The 21096-nt window shown below is 42.7% G+C and overlaps 2 protein-coding genes across 2 annotated transcripts in view; both read right to left on the reverse strand.

Annotated features, from left to right (window-relative positions):
• Positions 1-3012, reverse strand: part of LOC139549056 (leucine-rich repeat-containing protein 75A-like) — a 29481-nt gene extending 26469 nt beyond the window's left edge. The window contains exon 1 of the mRNA XM_071359147.1: positions 1455-3012. Within this exon, the coding sequence (XP_071215248.1) occupies positions 1455-1709 (255 nt within the window). The 5' untranslated portion in view covers positions 1710-3012. The remainder of the gene's footprint in view (positions 1-1454) is intronic.
• Positions 3013-4255: 1243 nt separating this feature from the next.
• Positions 4256-19501, reverse strand: LOC139549057 (polymerase delta-interacting protein 2-like). The gene is made up of 11 exons (XM_071359148.1): positions 19275-19501; positions 9531-9612; positions 9086-9183; positions 8897-8996; positions 8706-8781; positions 8323-8430; positions 7406-7542; positions 6595-6621; positions 6307-6432; positions 5991-6070; positions 4256-5601 (listed from the first exon to the last, which is right to left on the reverse strand). The coding sequence occupies exons 1-11, from the start codon at positions 19457-19459 to the stop codon at positions 5487-5489; spliced, it is 1134 nt and encodes a 377-aa protein (XP_071215249.1). The 5' UTR covers positions 19460-19501; the 3' UTR covers positions 4256-5486.
• Positions 19502-21096: the final 1595 nt, after the last annotated feature.

A 21096-nucleotide genomic window follows, 5' to 3' on the forward strand; every position in this document is an offset into this window, starting at 1 on the left:
AGGGATCAGCCCAGAACTACACGGCAGGACCTGGTCAATGACCTGAAGAGAGCTGGGACCACAGTCTCAAAGAAAACCATTAGTAACACACTACGACGTCATGGATTAAAATCCTGCAGCGCACGCAAGGTCCCCCTGCTCAAGCCAGCGCATGTCTAGGCCCGTCTGAAGTTCGCCAATGACCATCTGGATGATCCAGAGGAGGAATGGGAGAAGGTCATGTGGTCTGATGAGACAAAAATAGAGCTTTTTGGTCTAAACTCCACTCGCCGTGTTTGGAGGAAGAAGAAGGATGAGTACAACCCCAAGAACACCATCCCAACCGTGAAGCATGGAGGTGGAAACATCATTCTTTGGGGATGCTTTTCTGCAAAGGGGACAGGACGACTGCACCGTATTGAGAGGAGGATGGATGGGGCCATGTATCGCGAGATCTTAGCCAACAACCTCCTTCCCTCAGTAAGAGCATTGAAGATGGGTCGTGGCTGGGTCTTCCAGCATGACAACGACCCGAAACACACAGCCAGGGAAACTAAGGAGTGGCTCCGTAAGAAGCATCTCAAGGTCCTGGAGTGGCCTAGCCAGTCTCCAGACCTGAACCCAATAGAAAATCTTTGGAGGGAGCTGAAAGTCCGTATTGCCCAGCGACAGCCCCGAAACCTGAAGGATCTGGAGAAGGTCTGTATGGAGGAGTGGGCCAAAATCCCTGCTGCAGTGTGTGCAAACCTGGTCAAGAACTACAGGAAACGTATGATCTCTGTAATTGCAAACAAAGGTTTCTGTACCAAATATTAAGTTCTGCTTTTCTGATGTATCAAATACTTATGTCATGCAATAAAATGCTAATTAATTACTTAAAAATCATACAATGTGATTTTCTGGATTTTTGTTTTAGATTCCTTCTCTCACAGTTGAAGTGTACCTATGATAAAAATTACAGACCTCTACATGCTTTGTAAGTAGGAAAACCTGCAAAATTGTCAGTGTATCAAATACTTGTTCTCCCCACTGTATGTCCCTTAAAGTGAGGTGTGCTGGGGCAGACGGTGTCAGTGTGTCTGTGGTAGAGCTAATCACAACCTAATTGAGAGAAAGCACAACCAGCTTTCTGATGATCACACCTCTCTACCCGTCTTTGCATCAGTCCATCTGTCTGCCCTCCTCTGTCCTCTGAAGCTCACCTCCCTCCCATCTGTGTCTTCCTGGCCTAGTGAAGGACTTCTATCAGAGTTGATGTTATCTAGACTCAGACTAGGATTTGCAGTGAACTGACATGGGATTTGGGGTTATAGTAGATGAAACACACCTGTGCATGCACATGCACACACATAAATACACGCAAACACACACATGAACACGAGCACACAGGTGCACAAACAAACACACACACAGTCAAGAACACGCACATAAACACACGCGCACACTTACATATAAACACACACACACATACACACCTGCCGGAGTGTCTGCAGCATCTCTGTGGCCTTGTCCTGTTTGCCTTGCTTGGCCATCAGCATCATCTCCTGGATCATGCCTATCCGGCGCTGGTAGGGCGGAGGGGACCCTCCACGACTCAGCCGGTCCCCTGACCTCAACATGAAGGAGGTGAAGATGTCACCCCTCTCCTTGGTAGGGGTCCGTTTCCACCCGTGCTGTGGGCTGGGCCCAGCCTCTTGGCCCCCAACACCTTTGGTCTGTTTGGTGCCCATGTTTAGATGTTAGAATCTGCTGTACGAAATGACTTGCTCCCCCCAGGCAGTCATGCAAGGCTGACTTGCATAAAAATATTTGTTTTTGCACTAAACATTAAAACCTTGCACACGAAGTCACGAGGCCTTAAAGTGGATAGGACCTCTGGGTTCGTTCCCCACCTGACTAGTTGGACAACACACCTGTCCTGTCCTCTAGTGAATGGTGCACTGTCCAGCTGTTAAGAGTGCAATACCAGTTGGGGAAACAACCTCCAACACATGTATTCAGATTTCAATAAAATGTCTAACTCGCACAATAAGCTTGAGCGAATTGGCTGCTACGCGTGCCTACTATAAACACAAACAGACACACACTCAACCCGGGACACAAGCCAAAACTTTTGTTATGCAATTCGCGGAACATAGCCTATAAATAATTAAATGTTTTCCACAGAATTTTGTTAGGATAAAAATGTCCGAGCTAAAGAGCTAAGTGAAATATGATCAGCTCTCTCTGCGCAGGGTTCTTTAGCAAACGATGAAACAAACGCTGCAAAAAAGCCTCGGGGTTATCCGTCTTCTAGACAACGAAATAATTTTAACGAATGCACTGTTATGACAATCGGCTGGTAAAAGCCCCTTAAGTCGGGAAGAGCTCGGAGGATGATTCCCGCAGCATGGCCGCAAATACGGGGAGCAGCAGTCCCGCAGATCGCCAGCAAACTCCCGGTCGGATGCACTCGCTCACAGTGCTATCCTGGAGACGACTTCATTTCTGTCCTTCAAATATAAGGCCGCTACTAAATTGATGTGACTGTCAGTGTTGCGAGTGCCTCCTCTCCTCGCGTCCACATTGGATTCCTCTTCCCTTTTAATCAATAATTCCACGCATTCTGCGTCTGTGCAGAAAATGAAGGGAAAGCTAAACGAATGTGGTGGTGGCGATGGAGACAGGACATGGTCATGTTTACATCTTTATCTGCTCCGTTTGTTTATTCACCTCTGCCTCTCCAAATCATTCACATGTGATGTCAACCTTTTCCATGGCAAGATATTGGAATCGTTGTTCCTTTATTCTATGATTCGCTCTTCGAGGCATGTCCTATTAGAACGGCCTCAGCAGTAGCCTAGGTAGAGTCCGGGACCTGGTTGAAGGTGTCTCTTGTTGGGACTGAATATAGGCTGCGCACTGTCGGAGGAGCCGACCAGAGCAGGCGCGGTGTGTACAGTGCTTCTCTCCTCAAGTCCTCGCACTGAGAATGGGTTGGGCAGGCTGCTCCCCACTACAAATACGTCCTGCTAAGAGGATATCGCAACGACTATTGCTAGGTCAACATCCTTTGCCTTTTCTTCTGAACGGTGAATGGGGATTGGGTAGGCTAATTTAGAGGTAGTCTAGTGGGTAGACTAATTTAGAGGTAGTCTAGTGCTTACAATAACCTATAATAACACAGTACTATGACATGCAAATACTTAGATAATATTATGACCTTGGCTTGTACGTTAACCACTTTGCAAAGACGACTTCAACAGCAACTTTTAGTCTCGTAATTGCAGTATTTCAAATGACAAATCTGCAGCATTGGACTGTTCACGGGAAGTGAAAATCATTGAATTGCATTATATTGACCTCTGGTGTTGGCGGCGTGGATTTACATACTTTTTATTTTAGGGCCATAGTGTTGTTTTATAGCATTATAGTGTAATATTAAACTATAGAATAGCATAGTCTTTTTTTGTAAATATCTAAGTAGACTATTTCTCAGATTTAAAAAGAATATAATACTCACTGTCATCAGTTAGATTTGAAATGGGAGTAAAAATTATATTCAATATACTATCAAATGACATTTTCATTTCAAGTTCAGTCATAAAATGGATCTCACAGTAATGATTTCAATATGCGCAAGAACAAAATCACAGGTCAGAGATCCAACAGGAAAGATAGGGGCATGTTTGTAGGGGTTTGGTCTAGCAGTGTGCGCTCCGTTCAGCATAATCTAATAATATTCACCATCTGTATACTCGAACCTTCCCTTGAAAGCAACTACAGGTATGGCAACAGTATGTGCGATACGTCAGCTGAGCTGGTTGCCCTACTCAAATGCATTAGAAACTATTCAATTAAGTTTTAGTGTCGATCCATGATGGCTTCAAACTCAAATATGAGTAATTGCCACTGGTTACTATGGAACTAGATTTCTTTCTGGCATGAGGTTTCTAGATGAACAGCAAGAGGGGCGGGTCGGGGGGAACGTATGACCTTCTGCTGTCCTAATACGCTGAGTGCGCACAGCTCTATTTCTCAGCTGCAGCGTCAGCCGAATGCCCCACTCTCCTGCAAGGATAGACCAGCATTTCCCAAACTCTGTCCTTGGGACCAAAAGGGTGCACGTTTTGGTTTTTGCACAAACACTACTCAGCTTATTCAACTTTTCAAAGCTTGATGATTAGTTGATTTGAATCAGCTGTGTAGTGCTAGGGCAAAAACCAAAACATGCACCAAGTTTGAGAAACCCTGGGGTAGACTAACAGTCACTGTATCAATCAGCAAATGGACAATCTCTTTGAAATTGATGTTTATTTTTCTTTACAACTTTATTTTACAGATTACCATTCAATCATTAGACAGTAATTTCACATCACCCATCAAAAAGCTAGTTTCCGCCTTTAACAAAGCAAAATCTAAGTTTGAGACTCCAACCAACAGAACTGACTCAAGGGACAGATACTACAGACTAGAACAGCATAGCAGCCAGTCAGTCTCCCAGACACCTCCCTCACCAACACACACACCATGGTCAAATTCAGTAGGGCGCAACAACATGAAATGTTCCGATAAATGCATTGTGTGGAACAGACATGATTCTCTCATGTAGAATGAAGAACCATGTCTGCTCTATGCATGACATTTCTATCTGAAACAGAACATTTGCACCCTTCTGAATCTGGCCCTCACATCAGCCAAACCGACAGTTGGTAACATCAATGTGGGTCACTATTTCTCCTGTATTCACTTTCTTATTACATTCAAAGGCTTCATCCCAAACAGCAACCTATTCCCTATACAGTGCACCACTTTGACCAGGGCACGTGCACTTTATAGGGAATAGGGTGCCATTTGAGACACTACCACAGGTTCACTTTCCCTTTTCTAAGTTTCACCACAGGCCCCATCACGGAGGCTCACAGAAGTGACAGACAAGCCAAACAACACTCAGAGGAATTTGCAGAACACTATAGATCAGAGAGCAACATGAGGTCTAGACGTGACTGAGGACTCTTAAAGAGTAGGGCTACTATTGGACACGTTCTATTTGGATTTAGTAAAGTCCTTTCAAATGGTTTCCCAACGGGTCTGCTAATTTGAGCTACTTAAAAACACCAATAAAATACAAGGGAGCCTGGCTCCAGACGTCTACCTCTGGGTCAAGTAACTACAGCTGAGAGAAACAATTGGCATATTTTATTCCCACTCCTAACAATACAAGCTAATACCATCAGTGCTCACCGAGCCATTCTACCTATGCAGAACGGTCTCAATCAACAACCTCTGACGGATCGCTTGTCCTTCTCCTTTCCACTAAAAAGCTGAAGTTTTCATTAGCTACAACACAGTGTTGGGAGGACATGTTTTGTCCCTTTTCATTGAAAATCTAACTTCAATGTGCTCGATTAAATACGTTTCTTAATCTCAAATGAGGAAAAGTAGCAGAGGAAGGGTTTTGATCCGTTCCTAAGGATGGCTTGGCTGTTCGACTGCGCTGAGGGACGTGGCCCTGCTGCTGCGTTGCCTCAGAAGGTGTAGCCAGCAGGGGGTGCCTTGTCGTCCTTGTTGCTCTCCAGGGAGAACGGGGGGATGCGAACATCAAAGTGGGAGCCGTCCGTCCTCTCGATGCGGAACGTCCCCCTGCACAGAGAGAGCATCATTAGAATCTTGACCATCACACCTCTGTACTAAAATGGGAGAAAGGTTGATGTTATTTTTTTTAATGTTGGAAAGCTTGAGTTACACTTGCGTTTCCGTCTGTGTTTTAGATCGTTTGTTTACTTGCCTGTAAATCTGTGCAAGATTCACTCAAACGTCAATTAATATTTTAATGTTTCCCCAGCTTATGTTTAAGGCAAGGACCAGGTTCAAATAGCAAAACCAATTTATTAAGTCATTCTCAGACCAGAACATCCATAAACCTGCATTTCAGGTACTGCTGTGTCTGCTGCAATACTCTTAACTCATGTTAATAATGCAGCTCCAACGTCACTGTGTGCTCCAACGTTACTGTGTGTAGAAGTACTTACCACATGTGTCCACTGGGTGCTTGAAGGGAAACATGGCTGCTGTACTGGAAGGCTGGCTGCTCTTTGGACAAGACTGGCTCCTGGAGACAAAAAACATAGGTTATAGCCTCTACTCAGTCGTGGAAGTAACATACTGTATGAGTGGCTGTGTCAAATACATGCTTCCTCTGACCATAGATCCTCTCAGCCAATGAGCTTGGAGAGGAATTGAGGAAACAAAGGACAGAGGAAGCAAGTGTTTTGGCATTTAGTAAGGTTCAGAGACAGCCATTGAGAGTTTGTAATTCTGTTGTGTGGTGGCGGTTGTACTACTGACCCGACCTACGACCCCCCGGCCTCGGACCGTCTCCAGGGTGCCTGACAGGCTGAAGATCCTCCAGTGTCTCTCCCTCAGTTGCACCACCTCACTGCCCATGTTCTCCAGGCGGATGCAGTACCGCCACTGACACACACGCCATATAAGCATCGGGGACACATTATGTTGCCGTTCTTACAGTCTACATTTGTACCCTTGACTGGATATACGAGTCCTACATCATACATTGGTAAAAGTTCTAATTATTTGTACTTTTTCAGGGAATTGTAAAAAATAAATGTTACTTACCCAGTACACATGAGAACTTTGAGCATCCTGAGAAAGAAAATACTGCATTTATTCTTTGTGCTCAGGCAGATTCAAGATCATCATAAGAATCACACGACAGAGTGGGAGGACTCAGGGACGAGCAGAACATTATTGAAAGGGTTGAGTTATGGAAAGATCTCATAGTACCTGGTATAATATTTATTTGATAGCAACTGACATAATTAAAACAGAGGCTTTCTCTCAATGTCTTAACCTTCATCTGCACAGATTGAAAAAGACTCGAGGGGAAAACAATATGGTGGAAGAACCTGGTCAGTTCTTTCAGATCAGAGCAATAAAAATAAGTGGCAAGGGGGCCTCCCGAGTGGCGCAGCCATCTAAGGCACTGCATCGCAGCGCTAAAGGAGTCACTACAGACCCGTGTTCAATTCCGGGCTGTGTTGCAGCCGGCCGCGACCAGGAGACGGCGCACAATTGGCACAGTGTTGTCCGGGTCAGGGGAGGGTTTGGCCGGCTGGGATGTCCTTGTCCCATCACGTTCTAGCAACTCCTTGTGGGTGGGCCGGGCGCCTGCAAGCTGACTTCGCTTGCCAGTTATACGGTGTTTCCTCCGACACATTGGTGCGGCTGGCTTCTGGGTTAAGCGAGCAGTGTGTCAAGAAGCAGTGCGGCTTGGCTCTCGACCGTCGCCTCTCCCTAGACCGTACAGGAGTTGCAGCGATGGGACAAGACTAACTACCAATTTGATATCACAAAATAACAAGAAGCTAAAAGGAAGGCAGATTTTTGAGAAAGAGCCTCATAGTCCAAACAGCGACATCATCCTTACCCTCATGCCCATGTAGAAGGGGATGACGGTGACCCTGATGTTCTCCGTCGTCTCTCTGTGCACGTCAGACAGCTCCAGCCAGGGATGGTTCTTCTCCTGCCATGCCTTCAGAGTGTCCCTCGCACTGAACGGGGGAGCTGGGGTGGCTGGACACACAGAATGCTCAGTTTACACAGTTGTAACACATACATACACACACTTGTGAATGCCCACAAAGTAACTGGATATATTGTATACTTTACAGTACCTGTGAATGTCAAATCTTTGAACACTTTATAGTACTACTGAATGTTTAAGTTGGAAGAAGAAGTTGTAATTTGTGAATGTTCCAAAAAATTACTGGAAATGTACACCGAGTGTAGAAAACATGTTTCCAACCTCAAGTCTGTGACAGACTGACCAGGTGAAAGCTATGATCCCTTATTGATGTCACTTGCTAAATCCACTTCAAATCAGTGTAGATGAAGGGGAGGAGACAGATTAAATAATGATTTTTGTTGTGTATGTGTACCATTCAGAGGGTGAATAGGCAAAACAAAAGATTTAAGTGCCTTTGAACAGGGTACTGTAGTAGGTGCCAGGCGCATCGGTTTGTGTCAAGACCTGCAACGCTGCTTGATTTTTCACGCTCAACAGTTTCCTGTGTGTATCAAGAATGGTCCACTACCCAAAGGACATCCAGCCAACTTGACAACTGTGAGAATCATTGGAGTCAACATGGGCCAGCATCCCTGTGGAACACTTTCGACACCTTGTAGACTCCATTCCCCGAACAACAGGGGCTGTTCTGAGAGCAAAAGGGGGGTGCAACTCAATATAAGGAAGGTGTCCTTAATGTTTTGTACACTCAGTGTGTACTATGCTGTACAATGAAATGACACGTGGAAACTGGAAAACAGCGAGTTGCTGGCGCTTACTTTTGTCAGGGTTGAACATGAGGAAGCGCTCAAACAGCTCGTGCTGGATGGGGACCTGCTCTGTGGAGTTGTAGGGCAGGATGTCTTCATGACTCACATAGTCCAGACCTGAAACACACACATTGACAGCCAGGCAAAACGCCAGTCAGGAGGGAGGCTGGCAGGGACAGAAGTAGTACAAGGAAGTAACTAGGTTAGTTATACAAAATCACGTGGCAGCCAAGATTACTCACACACACTGACAGTGCCAGTTCCTGATAAGAACTCAACGCATTTTTGTGGGTGGTGGGAGAATTCAATATGTCCCGTTTGAAAAGAAATCCAACCACGTAGCCACGTACCACATTTACTACACAGGGAGCAGCGGGTCATGTGTTGTTTACCTGGAATGGCATAGAGGGCTCTGCTGTCATCATGGTTCGCCAGGAACGTCACTGCTTCTGTCTGAGACCTCTGAGACTGTCAACACAACAGGAGAAACAACTAGAAGACTAGCAGTCTGGTATATGTCATCATTTAGGCCTAGTCAGCAAGAACAATGGCATTGCATTGGTAGTGTTCAGAGGTTACGTACTATGTGAGGGCAATCCCGCGTGTCGATGAGGACCTGGTAGTAAGTATGAGTTTTCCCCTTCACCTCTTTTGACCCATGTGAACCAGGAGGCTCTGGCTTGCTGAGGATGGGACATGGGTGTAAAAATGTTTATATAAAAAATATATATATCACCATTAAAACACACTTCTAAGAAGATGTAAAACGCACCTGTCAGACATGGGAGGAATGACATCTCGGTCATAGATACGGGCGTGCCAGGGGAACAGCACAATCCCTCTGTAGCCAAACACACTATGAAGGAAGAGCTGAGGAGAGAACATGGAGGAACAGACTTGAGGTTGATAACACCCTTTGTGACAAGGACAACTACAGTATAGGCTAGGCCTACTGTACAGAGCCACCATTCACCTAGGACCGGTTCCTCAGACACAGATTATGACTAGTTCTACACTAAAAAGCAAGCTCAATGAAAAATCTATTTTCAGTCCAAGATTAGGCATAATCTGTGTAGAGGAATCAAGTCGCCCCCTAATGTTTAGGTCTAGGACAGCGAGGCAAAAGATCAGTATGGTTATGGAGGGGGGGGGGGGGGGGGGGGCTGACCAATAGCTCTGGTCTGGGTTGGTAAACCGCATGGCGCTGCCCCTCTTACCTGGCCCGTTTCATATTTGCCGTGCTGCTTCAACGCCTCAAACACTCCCACCGTCTCCAGAACCTTCCCCTCTGGCCTGTTCCTGCCAAACACAGGCCACACTATGACAACCAGGAACAAAAATCACATCACACTAGAGGTCTTCACAGGTCCACCCGAACCTGAATACCTGAAATCTGACCCAGATCCTATTTGTTAACCGGAACAGCAACTTGGCTGATAAATATCATTTTGTCACTCGGGTCCAATTGGGTCTGGTCTAAACTTGGACCCGTTAGTGTATGGGTTGGGTCTAGGTATGGTTGTAGTCGGGTCGGATTGTCCTCGGGTCCAACTTTTTGGACCCAAGAAGACCTCTACATCACACTGTAGAACTACATTAGTCTCACATAGCCAAGTGTTGTAACAGCTTGGAAATGGAACCTAGTGCACACAATACGCAACATGAGCACTGAGATGACATGTCATCTCATAGTCATCCCCCTTGGACTAAAGCTTAATCTCAAAAATCAGACAAATTGAATAAAACACCTAGATTTATCAAAGTTCAACAAACATAAATACCAAGTCTAATCTATGTCATTCCCTTTGCAGAATTATATCAACAAGGTATTGTGAACAACAGCTGGCTGTGTTCAAGTCACTCATACTTGGACAGATCTATTCTTCAAAACATTGGGGGGTGATACAGGATGGGGGATTTAGTTTTGCGTGGCTCCTCTAGATATCCATATTATTGGCAGGTGATATAGAAGAGATCTGACCAAAGGCTTGCGTGTTCATCAGCTATGTTGGGGATTACTGGCAGAGGTTGACCCTTGGATTATAATACCGTCGCTGACAAGAACAACAACCAGGCTGCTGAAATACCAGCACAAACACATTGTTAAAAACGGAGGGTCAGATCGGTAACAAATGTTTCCTCATTTCATGGAGATTATCGTAACAAAAATAAGTTCTCATTGAGAGAGAAATAACAGGACAGCAATACCTTACACAAGATTTACATAAAGTATAGACAGAATTACAAGCTGGATCGGTCTTCCAATTAACAACATCATGGGGTCCATGTCAACCCAAGCCCTCCACCCCTTCTACATTTATTCCCTTGGCACAAGGGAGGCAAATAAATAGGACTCATTACTCGGTGCTGGCTCAAGCTAACCTGCACTCTTATGTAATCAACAGCAGATCAGGCTTTGTAGATGGGTCCAAAGCTCTCTACGTTCTTCCACTCAGACAAAAAGTGAACTAGCTAATATAGGTCAAATATGTTGCCAACTTCCTACTAGTGTTCCAATGTCACTTTTTCCACGATAGGTGGCTTAGTGGCTATGTAAGTCGACACTCTAGGTCTTCACAGGTTTACCCTAACACCGGAGACCCGAGGGAGCCCGGGTCCAAAATTCAAACTTTTCCCTCAGGTCCTGGTCAGGTCCTGTTTGATTGTCATCGGGTCTATGGAACTACAGCTGATAGACCCGACTACAGCTCTGTATAGCATATGTATTTCACACTAATAAAGTGCATTTATTGACTTACAGAAAGCCTAGCCAACATATAAAGATATATTCGTTAACCAGAAAAGCAACAGGGCTGATAAATGTAATTTTGTCACTCAGTTCCAATTGGGTCTGGTCTAGGCTCGGACCCATTAGGGTACGGGTCAGGTGCATTCAGGTTTGGGTCCGATTGTTCTCGGGTCCCGGGGCCAACGTTTAGGACACGAGAAGACCTCTACTACACTCTCACTTTGACCTGTCTGAAAACAACCAGGCTTGCAGCTAGGGCTGACCCCATTTAGTAAACTGGTCGATAGGCTGTTGGTCGACTGAGATTTCTTTAGTCGAGCAGTAACAAAAATAAATCATGGTATACAAGACATCTGTCTGAGTGGACTGATCCATTGTTGGGGCCGTGAGGATGGCACGGTCCATCAATCGAAGACGTGCTAGTGAAATTGTATATGGTTATATTATGTATGAACAAATGGTGCAAATAATATAACAAATGCACTTTCTCCCGCATTGGATAGCGGTTGCTGTCCGTGGTTCTAAAACCCATCAGTGCGCTGTTGAATTGGCACCTTTTCCTAGACCATGTTGCTATGTCCATAGAAGCAAAGTTAACCAGCATATTGGTGTTGAGAACAATGCGGTGGAGGCAGGAGTGGAGTTAGAGACGAGAAAACAGCCCTTGCCTTCATTGTCTATGAAAAGTGAGGAGAGGAAACGCCAACTTAATTAGATCTATAACCAATAGTCTAACGTTAAAATGTGTCTGACTTTATAAATCATCCATATACATCTACAGAAATAAGACAGATCCTGCTGCTGTTGCCTGTGAGTGTTTGTTTAATAGTCTACTGATTCCGTGCGCACCAAGCCTCACAACAAGTCGGATAAACAATTTCACAAATTCTGCAGTATTTAATCTTGGCTTGTGAGGGAATACAGAATGTTTTTCCTAAACAAATGAGGGATTTCGGTAACAGAACTTTCTCTCAACCAGCTTCATGAGGTAGTCCTGGAATGAATTTCAATTAACAGGTGTGCCTTGTTAAAAGTACATTTTTGGAATATCTTTCCTTCTTCATGCGTTTGTGCCAATCAGTTGTGTTGTGACAAGGTAGGGGTGGTATACAGAAGATGGTATTTTACCAAATAGGGCTAAGCCCATATTATGGCAAGGACAGCTCAAAAAGGCAAAGAGAAACGACAGTCCATCATGACTTTAAGACATGAAGGTCAGTCAATTCGGTAAATTTCCAGAACTTGTAAAGTTTCATCTGCAGTCGCAAAAACCATCAAGGGCTATGATGAAACTGGCTCTCATGAGGACCACCACAGGTAAGGAAGACCCAGAGTTACCTCTGCTGCCGAGAGTTAACTGCACCATAGAAATTGCAGCCCAAATAAATAAAGTCCAAGTAACCGACATCTTAACAGCAACTGTTCAGAGGAGACTGTGTGAATCAGGCCTTCATGGTCAAACTGCTGTAAAGAAACCACTACCAAAAAGGACACCAACAAGAGACTTGCTTGGGCCAAGAAACACAAGCAATGGACATTAGACCAGTGGAAATCTGTCCTTTAGTCTGGAGTCCAAATTGGAGATTTTCAGTTTCAACCGCCATGTCTTTGTGAGACACAGAGTAGGTGAACAGATGATCTCCGCACGTGTGGTTCCCACCGTGAAGCATGAAGGTGGTGGTGTGATGGTGCTTTGCTGGTGACACTGATTTATTTAGAATTCAAGGCACACTTAACCAATATGGCTACCACAGTATTCTGCAGCGATTCACCATCCCATCTGGTTTGTGATTAGTGGGAATATCATTTGTTTTTCAACAGGACAATGACCCAACACACCTTCAGGCTGTGTAAGAGCTATTTGACCAAGAAGGAGAGTGATGGAGTGCTGCATCAGATGAACTGGCCTCCACAATCAGCCGACCTCAAACCAATTGAGATGACCGCAGAGTGAAGGAAAAGCAACCAACAAGTGCTCAGCATGTGTGTGAATTCCTTCAAGACTGTTGGAAAAGCATTCCAGGTGAAGCTGGTTGAGAGAATGATGACAGCATTGCACACTCTTGGCAAAGGGTGGCTACTTTGAAGAATCAAAAATATATTTTTATTTGTTTAACACTTTTTTGGTTACTACATGGTGTTATTTCAGTTTGATGTCTTCACTATTATTCTACAATGTAGAAAAATAGTAAAAATGTTTTTAAACACTTGAATGAGGTGTCCAAACGTTTGACTGGGAATGTATGTATGGTTAAAGTCGGAAGTTTACATACACCTTAGCCAAATACATTTAAACTCAGTTTCACAATTCCTGACATTTAATCCAAGTAAAAATTCAATGTCTTAGGTTAGTTAGGATCACCACTTTATTTTAAGAATGTGAAATGTCAGAATAATAGTTGAGAATTACTTATTTCATCACATTCCCAGTGAGTCAGAAGTTTACATACACTCAATTAGTATTTGGTAGCATTGCCTTTAGATTGTTTATCTTGGGTCAAACATTTTGGGTAGCCTTCCACAATAAGTTGGGGGAATTTTGGCCCATTCCTCCTGACAGAGCTGGTGTAACTGAGTCAGGTTTGTAGGCCTCTTTGCTTGCACACGCTTTTTCAATTCTGCCCTCAAATTTTCTATAGGATTGAGGCCAGGGCTTTGTGATGGCCACTCCAATACCTTGACTTTGTTGTTCTTAAGCCATTTTGCCACAACTTTTAAGTATGCTTGGGGTCATTGTCCATTTGGAAGACCCATTTGTGACCAAGCTTTAACTTCTTGACTGATTTCTTGAGATGTTGCTTCAATAAATCCACAATTTCTCTTCCTCGTGATGCCATCTATTTTGTGAAGTGCACCAGACCCTCCTGCAGCAAAGCACCCACACAACATGATGCTGCCACCCCGTGCTTCACGGTTGGAATAGTATTCTTCGGCTTGCAAACCTCCCCCTTTTTCCTCCAAACATAACGATGGTCATTATGGCCAAACAGTTTTACTTTTGTTTCATCAGACCAGGGGACATTTCTCCAAAAAGAACGATATTTGTCCCCATGTGCAGTTGCAAACTGTAGTCTGGCTTTTTTATGGCACTTTTGGAGCAGTGGCTTCTTCCTTGCTGAGCGGCCTTTCAGGTTATGTCGATATAGGACTTGTTTTACTGTGGAAAAATATACAGATTTTTACCTTGGCAACTCGGGGATTCAATCTTGCAACCTTACAGTTAACTAGTCCAACGCTCTAACCACCTGCTTTACATTGCACTCCACGAGGAGCCTGCCTGTTACGCGAATGCAGTAATAAGCCAAGGTAAGTTGCTAGCTAGCATTAAACTTATCTTATAAAAAACAATCAATCAATCAATCATAATCACTAGTTAACTACACATGGTTGATGATATTACTAGTTTATCTAGCGTGTCCTGCGTTGCATATAATCGATGCGGTGCGCATTCGCGAAAAAGGAATGTCGTTGCTCCAACGTGTACCTAACCATAAATATCAATGCCTTTCTTAAAATCAATACACAAGTATATCTTTTTAAACCTTCATATTTAGTTAATATTGCCTGCTAACATTAATTTATTTTAACTAGGGAAATGGTGTCACTTCTCTTGCAACAGAGTCAGGGTATATGCAGCAGTTTCGGCCGCCTGGCTCGTTGCGAACTGTGTGAAGACTATTTCTTCCTAACAAAGACAGCCAACTTCGCCAAACAGGGGATGATTTAACAAAAGCGCATTTGCGAAAAAAGCACAATCGTTGCACGACTGTACCTAACCATAAACATCAATGCCTTTCTTAAAATCAATTCACAGAAGTATATACTTTTAAACCTGCATATTTAGCTAAAAGAAATCCAGGTTAGCAGGCAATATTAACCAGGTGAAATTGTGTCACTTCTCTTGCGTTCATTGCACGCAGAGTCAGGGTATATGCAACAGTTTGGGCCGCCTGGCTCGTTGAACTGATTTGCCAGAATTTTACGTAATTATGACATAACATTGAAGGTTGTGCAATGTAACAGGAATATTTAGACTTATGGATGCCACCCGTTAGATAAATACGGAGCGGTTCCATATTTCACTGAAAGAATAAACGTTTTGTTTTTGAGATGATAGTTTCCGGATTCTACCATATTAATGACCTAAAGCCCGTATTTGTGTGTTATGTTATAATTAAGTCTATTTGATAGAGCAGTCTGACTGAGCGATGGTAGGCACCAGTATGCTCGTAAGCATTCTTTCAAACAGCACTTTCGTGCGTTTTTCCAGCAGTTCTTCGCTGTGCTTCAAGCATTGTGCTGTTCATGACTTCAAGCCTATCAACTCCCGAGATTAGGCTGGTGTAACCGATGTGAAATGGATAGCTAGTTAGCGGGGTGCGCGATAATAGCGTTTCAAAAGTCACTCGCTCTGAGACTTGGAGTAGTTGTTCCCCTTGCTCTGCATGGGTAACGCTGCTTCGAGGGTGGCTGTTGTCGATGTGTTCCTGGTTTGAGCCCAGTTAGGGACGGAAGCTATACTGTTACACTGGCAATACTAAAGTGCCTATAAGAACATCCAATAGTCAAAGGTATATGAAATACAAATCGTATAGAGAGAAACAGTCCTATAATTCCTATAATAACTACAACCTAAAACGTCTTACCTGGGAATATTGAAGACTCATGTTAAAAGGAACCACCAGCTTTCATATGTTCTCATGTTCTGAGCAAGGAACTTAAACGTTAGCTTTCTTACATGGCACATATTGCACTTTTACTTTCTTCTCCAACACTTTGTTTTTGCATTATTTAAACCAAATTGAACATGTTTCATTATTTATTTGAGGCTAAATTGATTTTATTGATGTATTATATTAAGTTAAAATATGTGTTCATTCAGTGTTGTTGTAATTGTCATTATTACAAATAAATAAAAATCGTCCGATTCATCGGTATTGGCCTTTTTTGGTCCTCCAATAATCGGTATCGAAAAATCATAAATCGGTCGACCTGTAGTACGTTCATCTCTAGGAGACAGAACACGTCTCCTTCCTGAGCAGTATAACGGCTGCATGGTCCCATGGTGTTTATACTTGCATACTATTTTTTGTACAGATGAACGTGGTACCTTCAGGCGTTCGGAAATTGCTCCCAAGGATGAACCAGACTTGTGGAGGTCTCAATTTTTTTCTGTGGACTTGGCTGATTTCCCCATGATGTCAAGCAAAGAGGCATTGAGTTTGAAGGTAGGCCTTGAAATACATCCACTCACCTCCAATTGACTCAAATGATGTCAACTAGCATATCAGAAGCTTCTAAAGCCATGACATTTTCTGGAATTTTCCAAGCTGTTTAAAGGCACAGTCAACATAGTGTATGTAAACTTCTGACCCACTGGAATTGTGATACAGTGATTTATAAGTGAAATAATGTCTGTAAACAATTGTTGGAAAAATTACTTGTGTCATGCAAAGTAGATGTCCTAATCGACTTGCCAAAACTATAGTTTGTTAACAAGAAATGTGTGGAGTGGTTGAAAAACGAGTTTCAATGATTCCAACCAAAGTGTACGTAAACTTCCGAATTCAACTGTACGTACGTACGCACGCATGTATACAGTACCGTTCAAAAGTTTGGGGTCACTTAGAAATGTACTTGTTTTTGAAAGGAAAGCAAAAAAAAAAAGTCCATTAAAATAACATCAAATTGATCAGAAATACAGTGTAGACATTGTTAATGTTGTAAATGACTATTGTAGCTGGAAACGGCAGATTTTTAATGGAATATCTACATAGGCGTACAGAGGCCCATTATCAGCAATCAGCACTCCTGTCTTCCAATGGCACATTGTGTTAGCTAATCCATGTTTATCATTTTAAAAGGCTAATTGATCATTAGAAAACACTTTTACAATTATGTTAGCACAGCTGAAAACTGTTGTGCTGATTAAAGAAGCAATAAAACTGGCCTTCTTTAGACTAGTTGATTATCTGGAGCTTCAGCATTTGTGGGTTCGATTACAGGCTCAAAATGGCCAGAAATAAAGACCTTTCTTCTGAAAATTGTCAGTCTATTCTTGTTCTGAGAAATGAAGGCTATTCCATGCGAGAAATGGCCAAGAAACTGAAGATCTCGTACAACGCTGTGTACTACTCCCTTCACAGAACAGTGCAAACTGTCTCTAACCAGAATAGAAAGAGGAGAGGGAGGCCCCGGTGCACAACTGAGCAAGAGGACAAGTACATTAGTGTCTAGTTTGAGAAACAGACGCCTCACAAGTCCTCAACTAGTAGCTTCATTAAATAGTGCCCGCAAAACACCAGTCTCAACGTCAACAGTGAAGAGGCAACTCTGGGATGCTGGCCTTCTAGGCAGAGTTGCAAAGAAAAAGCCATATCTCAGACAAGCCGATAAAAAAGAAAAGATTAAGATGGGCTAAAGAACACAGACACTGGACAGAGGAAAATTGGAAAAAAGTGTTATGGACAGACGAATATAAATTTGAGATGTTCGGATCACAAAGAACAACATTCGTGAGACGCAGAAAAAAATCAAAAGATGCTGGAGTAGTGCTTGATGCCATCTGTCAAGTACGGCGTAGGCAATCTGATGATCTGGGGGTGCTTTGGTGGTGGTAAAGTGGTAGATTTGTACAGGGTAAAAGGGCTCTTGAAGAAAAAAGGCTATTACTCAATTTTGCAACACCGTGCCATACCTTGTGGACGTCACTTAATTGGAGCCAATTTTCTCCTACAACAGGACAATGACCCAAAGCACAGCTCCAAACTATGCAAGAACTATTTAGGGAAGAAGCAGTCAGCTGGTATTCTGTCTATAATGGAGAGGCCAGCACAGTCACCGGATCTCAACCCTATTGAGCGGTTGTGGGAGCAGCTTGACCATATGGTAAGGAAGAAGTGCCCATCAAGCCAATCCAACTTGTGGGAGGTGCTTCAGGAAGCATGGGGTGAAATCTCTTCAGATTACCTCAACAAATTGACACCTAGAATGCCAAAGTTCTGCAAGGCTGTAATTGCTGCAAATGGAGGATTCTTTGATGAAAGCAAAGTTTGAAGAACAATTATTATTTCAATTAAAAATCATTATAATCTTGTCAACGTCTTGACTATATTTCCTATTCATTTTGCAACTCATTTCATGTACGTTTTCATGGAAAACAAGGACATTTCTAAGTGACCACAAACGTTTGAATGGTAGTGTATATCAGTGGAAACTCCTCAGAGGATGGGGAAGACCATCCTCAGTGAATTTCATAAAAATTTAAATGGTAAAATATTAAAATGTATACTTTCTAGATAAAACTATACTAAATATAATCACATCACCAAATAACTGATTAAAACATACTATTTTGTAAAGAAGGTCTACAGTAGCTTCAACAGCACTCTGTAGGGTAGCACCATGGTGTAGCCTGAGGACAGCTTGCTTCTGTCCTCCTCTGGGTATATTGACTTCAATACCAAACATAGGAGGCTCATGGTTCTCACCCCCTACCATAGACTTACACAGTAATTATGACAACTTCCAGAGGACGTCCTCCAGCCTATCAGAGCTCTTGCAGCCTGAACTGACATGTTGTCCACCCAATCAAAGGATCAGAGAATGAACCTAGTACTAAAAGCATAAGCTACAGCTAGCTAGCACTCCATAAAATGTTGTGAGTAGTTGACTCAAAGAGAGAAAGACAATAGTTTAACAGTTTAACAAATACATTAATTTCTTCCAAAATGATGGAGAAGCATCACTTAGCAAATGCAGCTAGCTGGTTTAGCCTACTGAAACAGGGGAATGCTATGTTAGCTAGTTGACTGAGACTTTCCAACACAACACTGGAAGTCTTCCAAGTCAAGGTAAGCTTTTGGTATTACAAATTTATTTCCACCGGGGCCCACCGGTGTAAATGCTTACTGACTGTACACTAACGTTAATGCATGATTGTATCGGGTTTACTAACGCGTTAGTTCTATTAGCTATGCTGACTATGACGTTACTTTAGCTAATATGGTGACAACGATGTAGGCTGTTTTTTTCGCCTGGTCACATACAGCTGATGTGTTGTCCATAGAAATCCACAAGCGAAGGAAAGAGGTGAGAGAAGGAATACAACGTGGCTGCTATTGATGCATTATTGGGCAGAATTCAAGACAGTGGACGAACTGGCTAGCTAACTTGCTAGCTAGGTCACATTAGCTTAGAAGGTAGCCCTTACCGTGACGACATAAACCTCGTCTGCTGAATGTTGGGCAATCCACATGCTAAACACGGTAACCGGGGTCTCTTCTTCACCTCAAGTCCACTACTCCCTTCAATAATACTCAATATTCTATGTGTGTGTTTCCTGTTGTATTTACTGACAGTAGTCAGAAAGCCTCGTCGTATTGCACAAGCAGCCATCTTTCCTACTTCTGCACAAGCACGCCGAGGCTGACGTGTATAAAAGCGGGCGAATTAAAAACTTGATTTAAAGGTCCAATGCAGCCGTTTTTATCTCAATATCAAATACTTTCTGGGTAACAATAAAGTACCTTACTGTAATTATTTTCAATTAAAATGGTCAAAAATATTCCTAGCAAAGAGAAATTTCTCAAGCAAGAATTTAGCTAGGACTGTTGGGGGTGTTCTGAGTGGGGAGGGAAATTTGAAAACTAGCATAAAATATCCTGCCTCTTCTTCACCAGTGAATCAATGAGGATGTGCAAGCAGCACTTCGGGTATTTTGTCTTTGTATTGCCTAATCTTATGATAATGGATCACATGACTATGAAAGCTCAGTCTTTGTGGTCAGATTGGTAACAAAATCATCCTGCCTGGTCTAGCTGGTTGGTTTGTGCTTGTGTACTACCTACAGGCATACATGAGCATAAATATTTCAGTTATGGACTATCAGATATTAAAATGTAAAAACATTTTTTTGGGGGGGGGTTAAAAAGTAACTTTGTCACCTTGCAAACAGGTTGATAACTTGTAGTTACACAATTCCCTTACATTCATGATCCCATTTCTTATGTGCTTAAGGGTCATCGCTGATGAAAGGCCTGCAAAATGAGGAGGAGGAGCTACTTGAGGACGAAGAGTATGCGATTGAGACACAGACACACATACACAGGACAGACAGGTGAACATCGACTGGCAGAGAAGCAGTTGAACTGGTTCCCCCCTAACCCTTCTAGTTTGATCTAGGAAGTTATGGGAAGGTACGTTTTTGGTTTCCCATTGGTTCTGGGAACAAAGCCAGAAGTTTCCGTACCGGTAAAACTGAATGTTTTTTAAACGTTCTAAGAACGGAAGTGAACATTTTGCCTGTTCTGGGAACGTTAATTTTTAGGTTGCAGGTAGGTTCTGAGAAATGTTTTACTCTGGTTCTATTAAAGTTTTCCTGGGAGGTTTTATTAATGCTCTGAGAACAAAATTATAGGTGATTTGTTTTTTTAATAACTTCCTTAACTTTCACTGAATGTTTCAATAAGTCTTTTAATAACACTGCTAGCTTATTTTGGGCACATTTTTTTTTAAACTCCAAGCACAGATAGGACACATGGAAATTAGTTTCCTTAGACATGAATCATTAAAACAAATACAAATATATTTGTTTATTGTGACAGCATCTGTGAAATGTGAACCTATAATCTTCTGTCTATCCATGGAATTAGCAGTGGTGGAAAAAGTACCCAATTGTCATACTTGAGTAATTTTCTATTAAGGTATGTTTACTTTTACTCAAGTAAAAGTGAGTCACCCAGTAAAATATTGCTTGAGTAAAAGTCTAAAAGTATTTGGTTTTAAATATACTCAAGTATGAAAAGTAAATGTAATTGCTAAAATATACTTCATATTGAAAGTAGAAGTGTAAATAATTTCAAATTCCCAATATTAAGAAAACCAGACAGTACCATTTTATTACGGATAGCCAGGGGCACACTCCAACACTTAGACATAATTTACAAACGAAGCATTTGTGTTTAGTGAGTCCGCCAGATCAAAGGCAATAGGGATGACCAGGGATGTTCTCTTGATAAGTGTGTGAATTGGAC

The sequence above is a fragment of the Salvelinus alpinus genome, chromosome 22 (genome assembly GCF_045679555.1).
Source record: "Salvelinus alpinus chromosome 22, SLU_Salpinus.1, whole genome shotgun sequence".
In the NCBI taxonomy this organism is placed as follows: domain Eukaryota; kingdom Metazoa; phylum Chordata; class Actinopteri; order Salmoniformes; family Salmonidae; genus Salvelinus; species Salvelinus alpinus.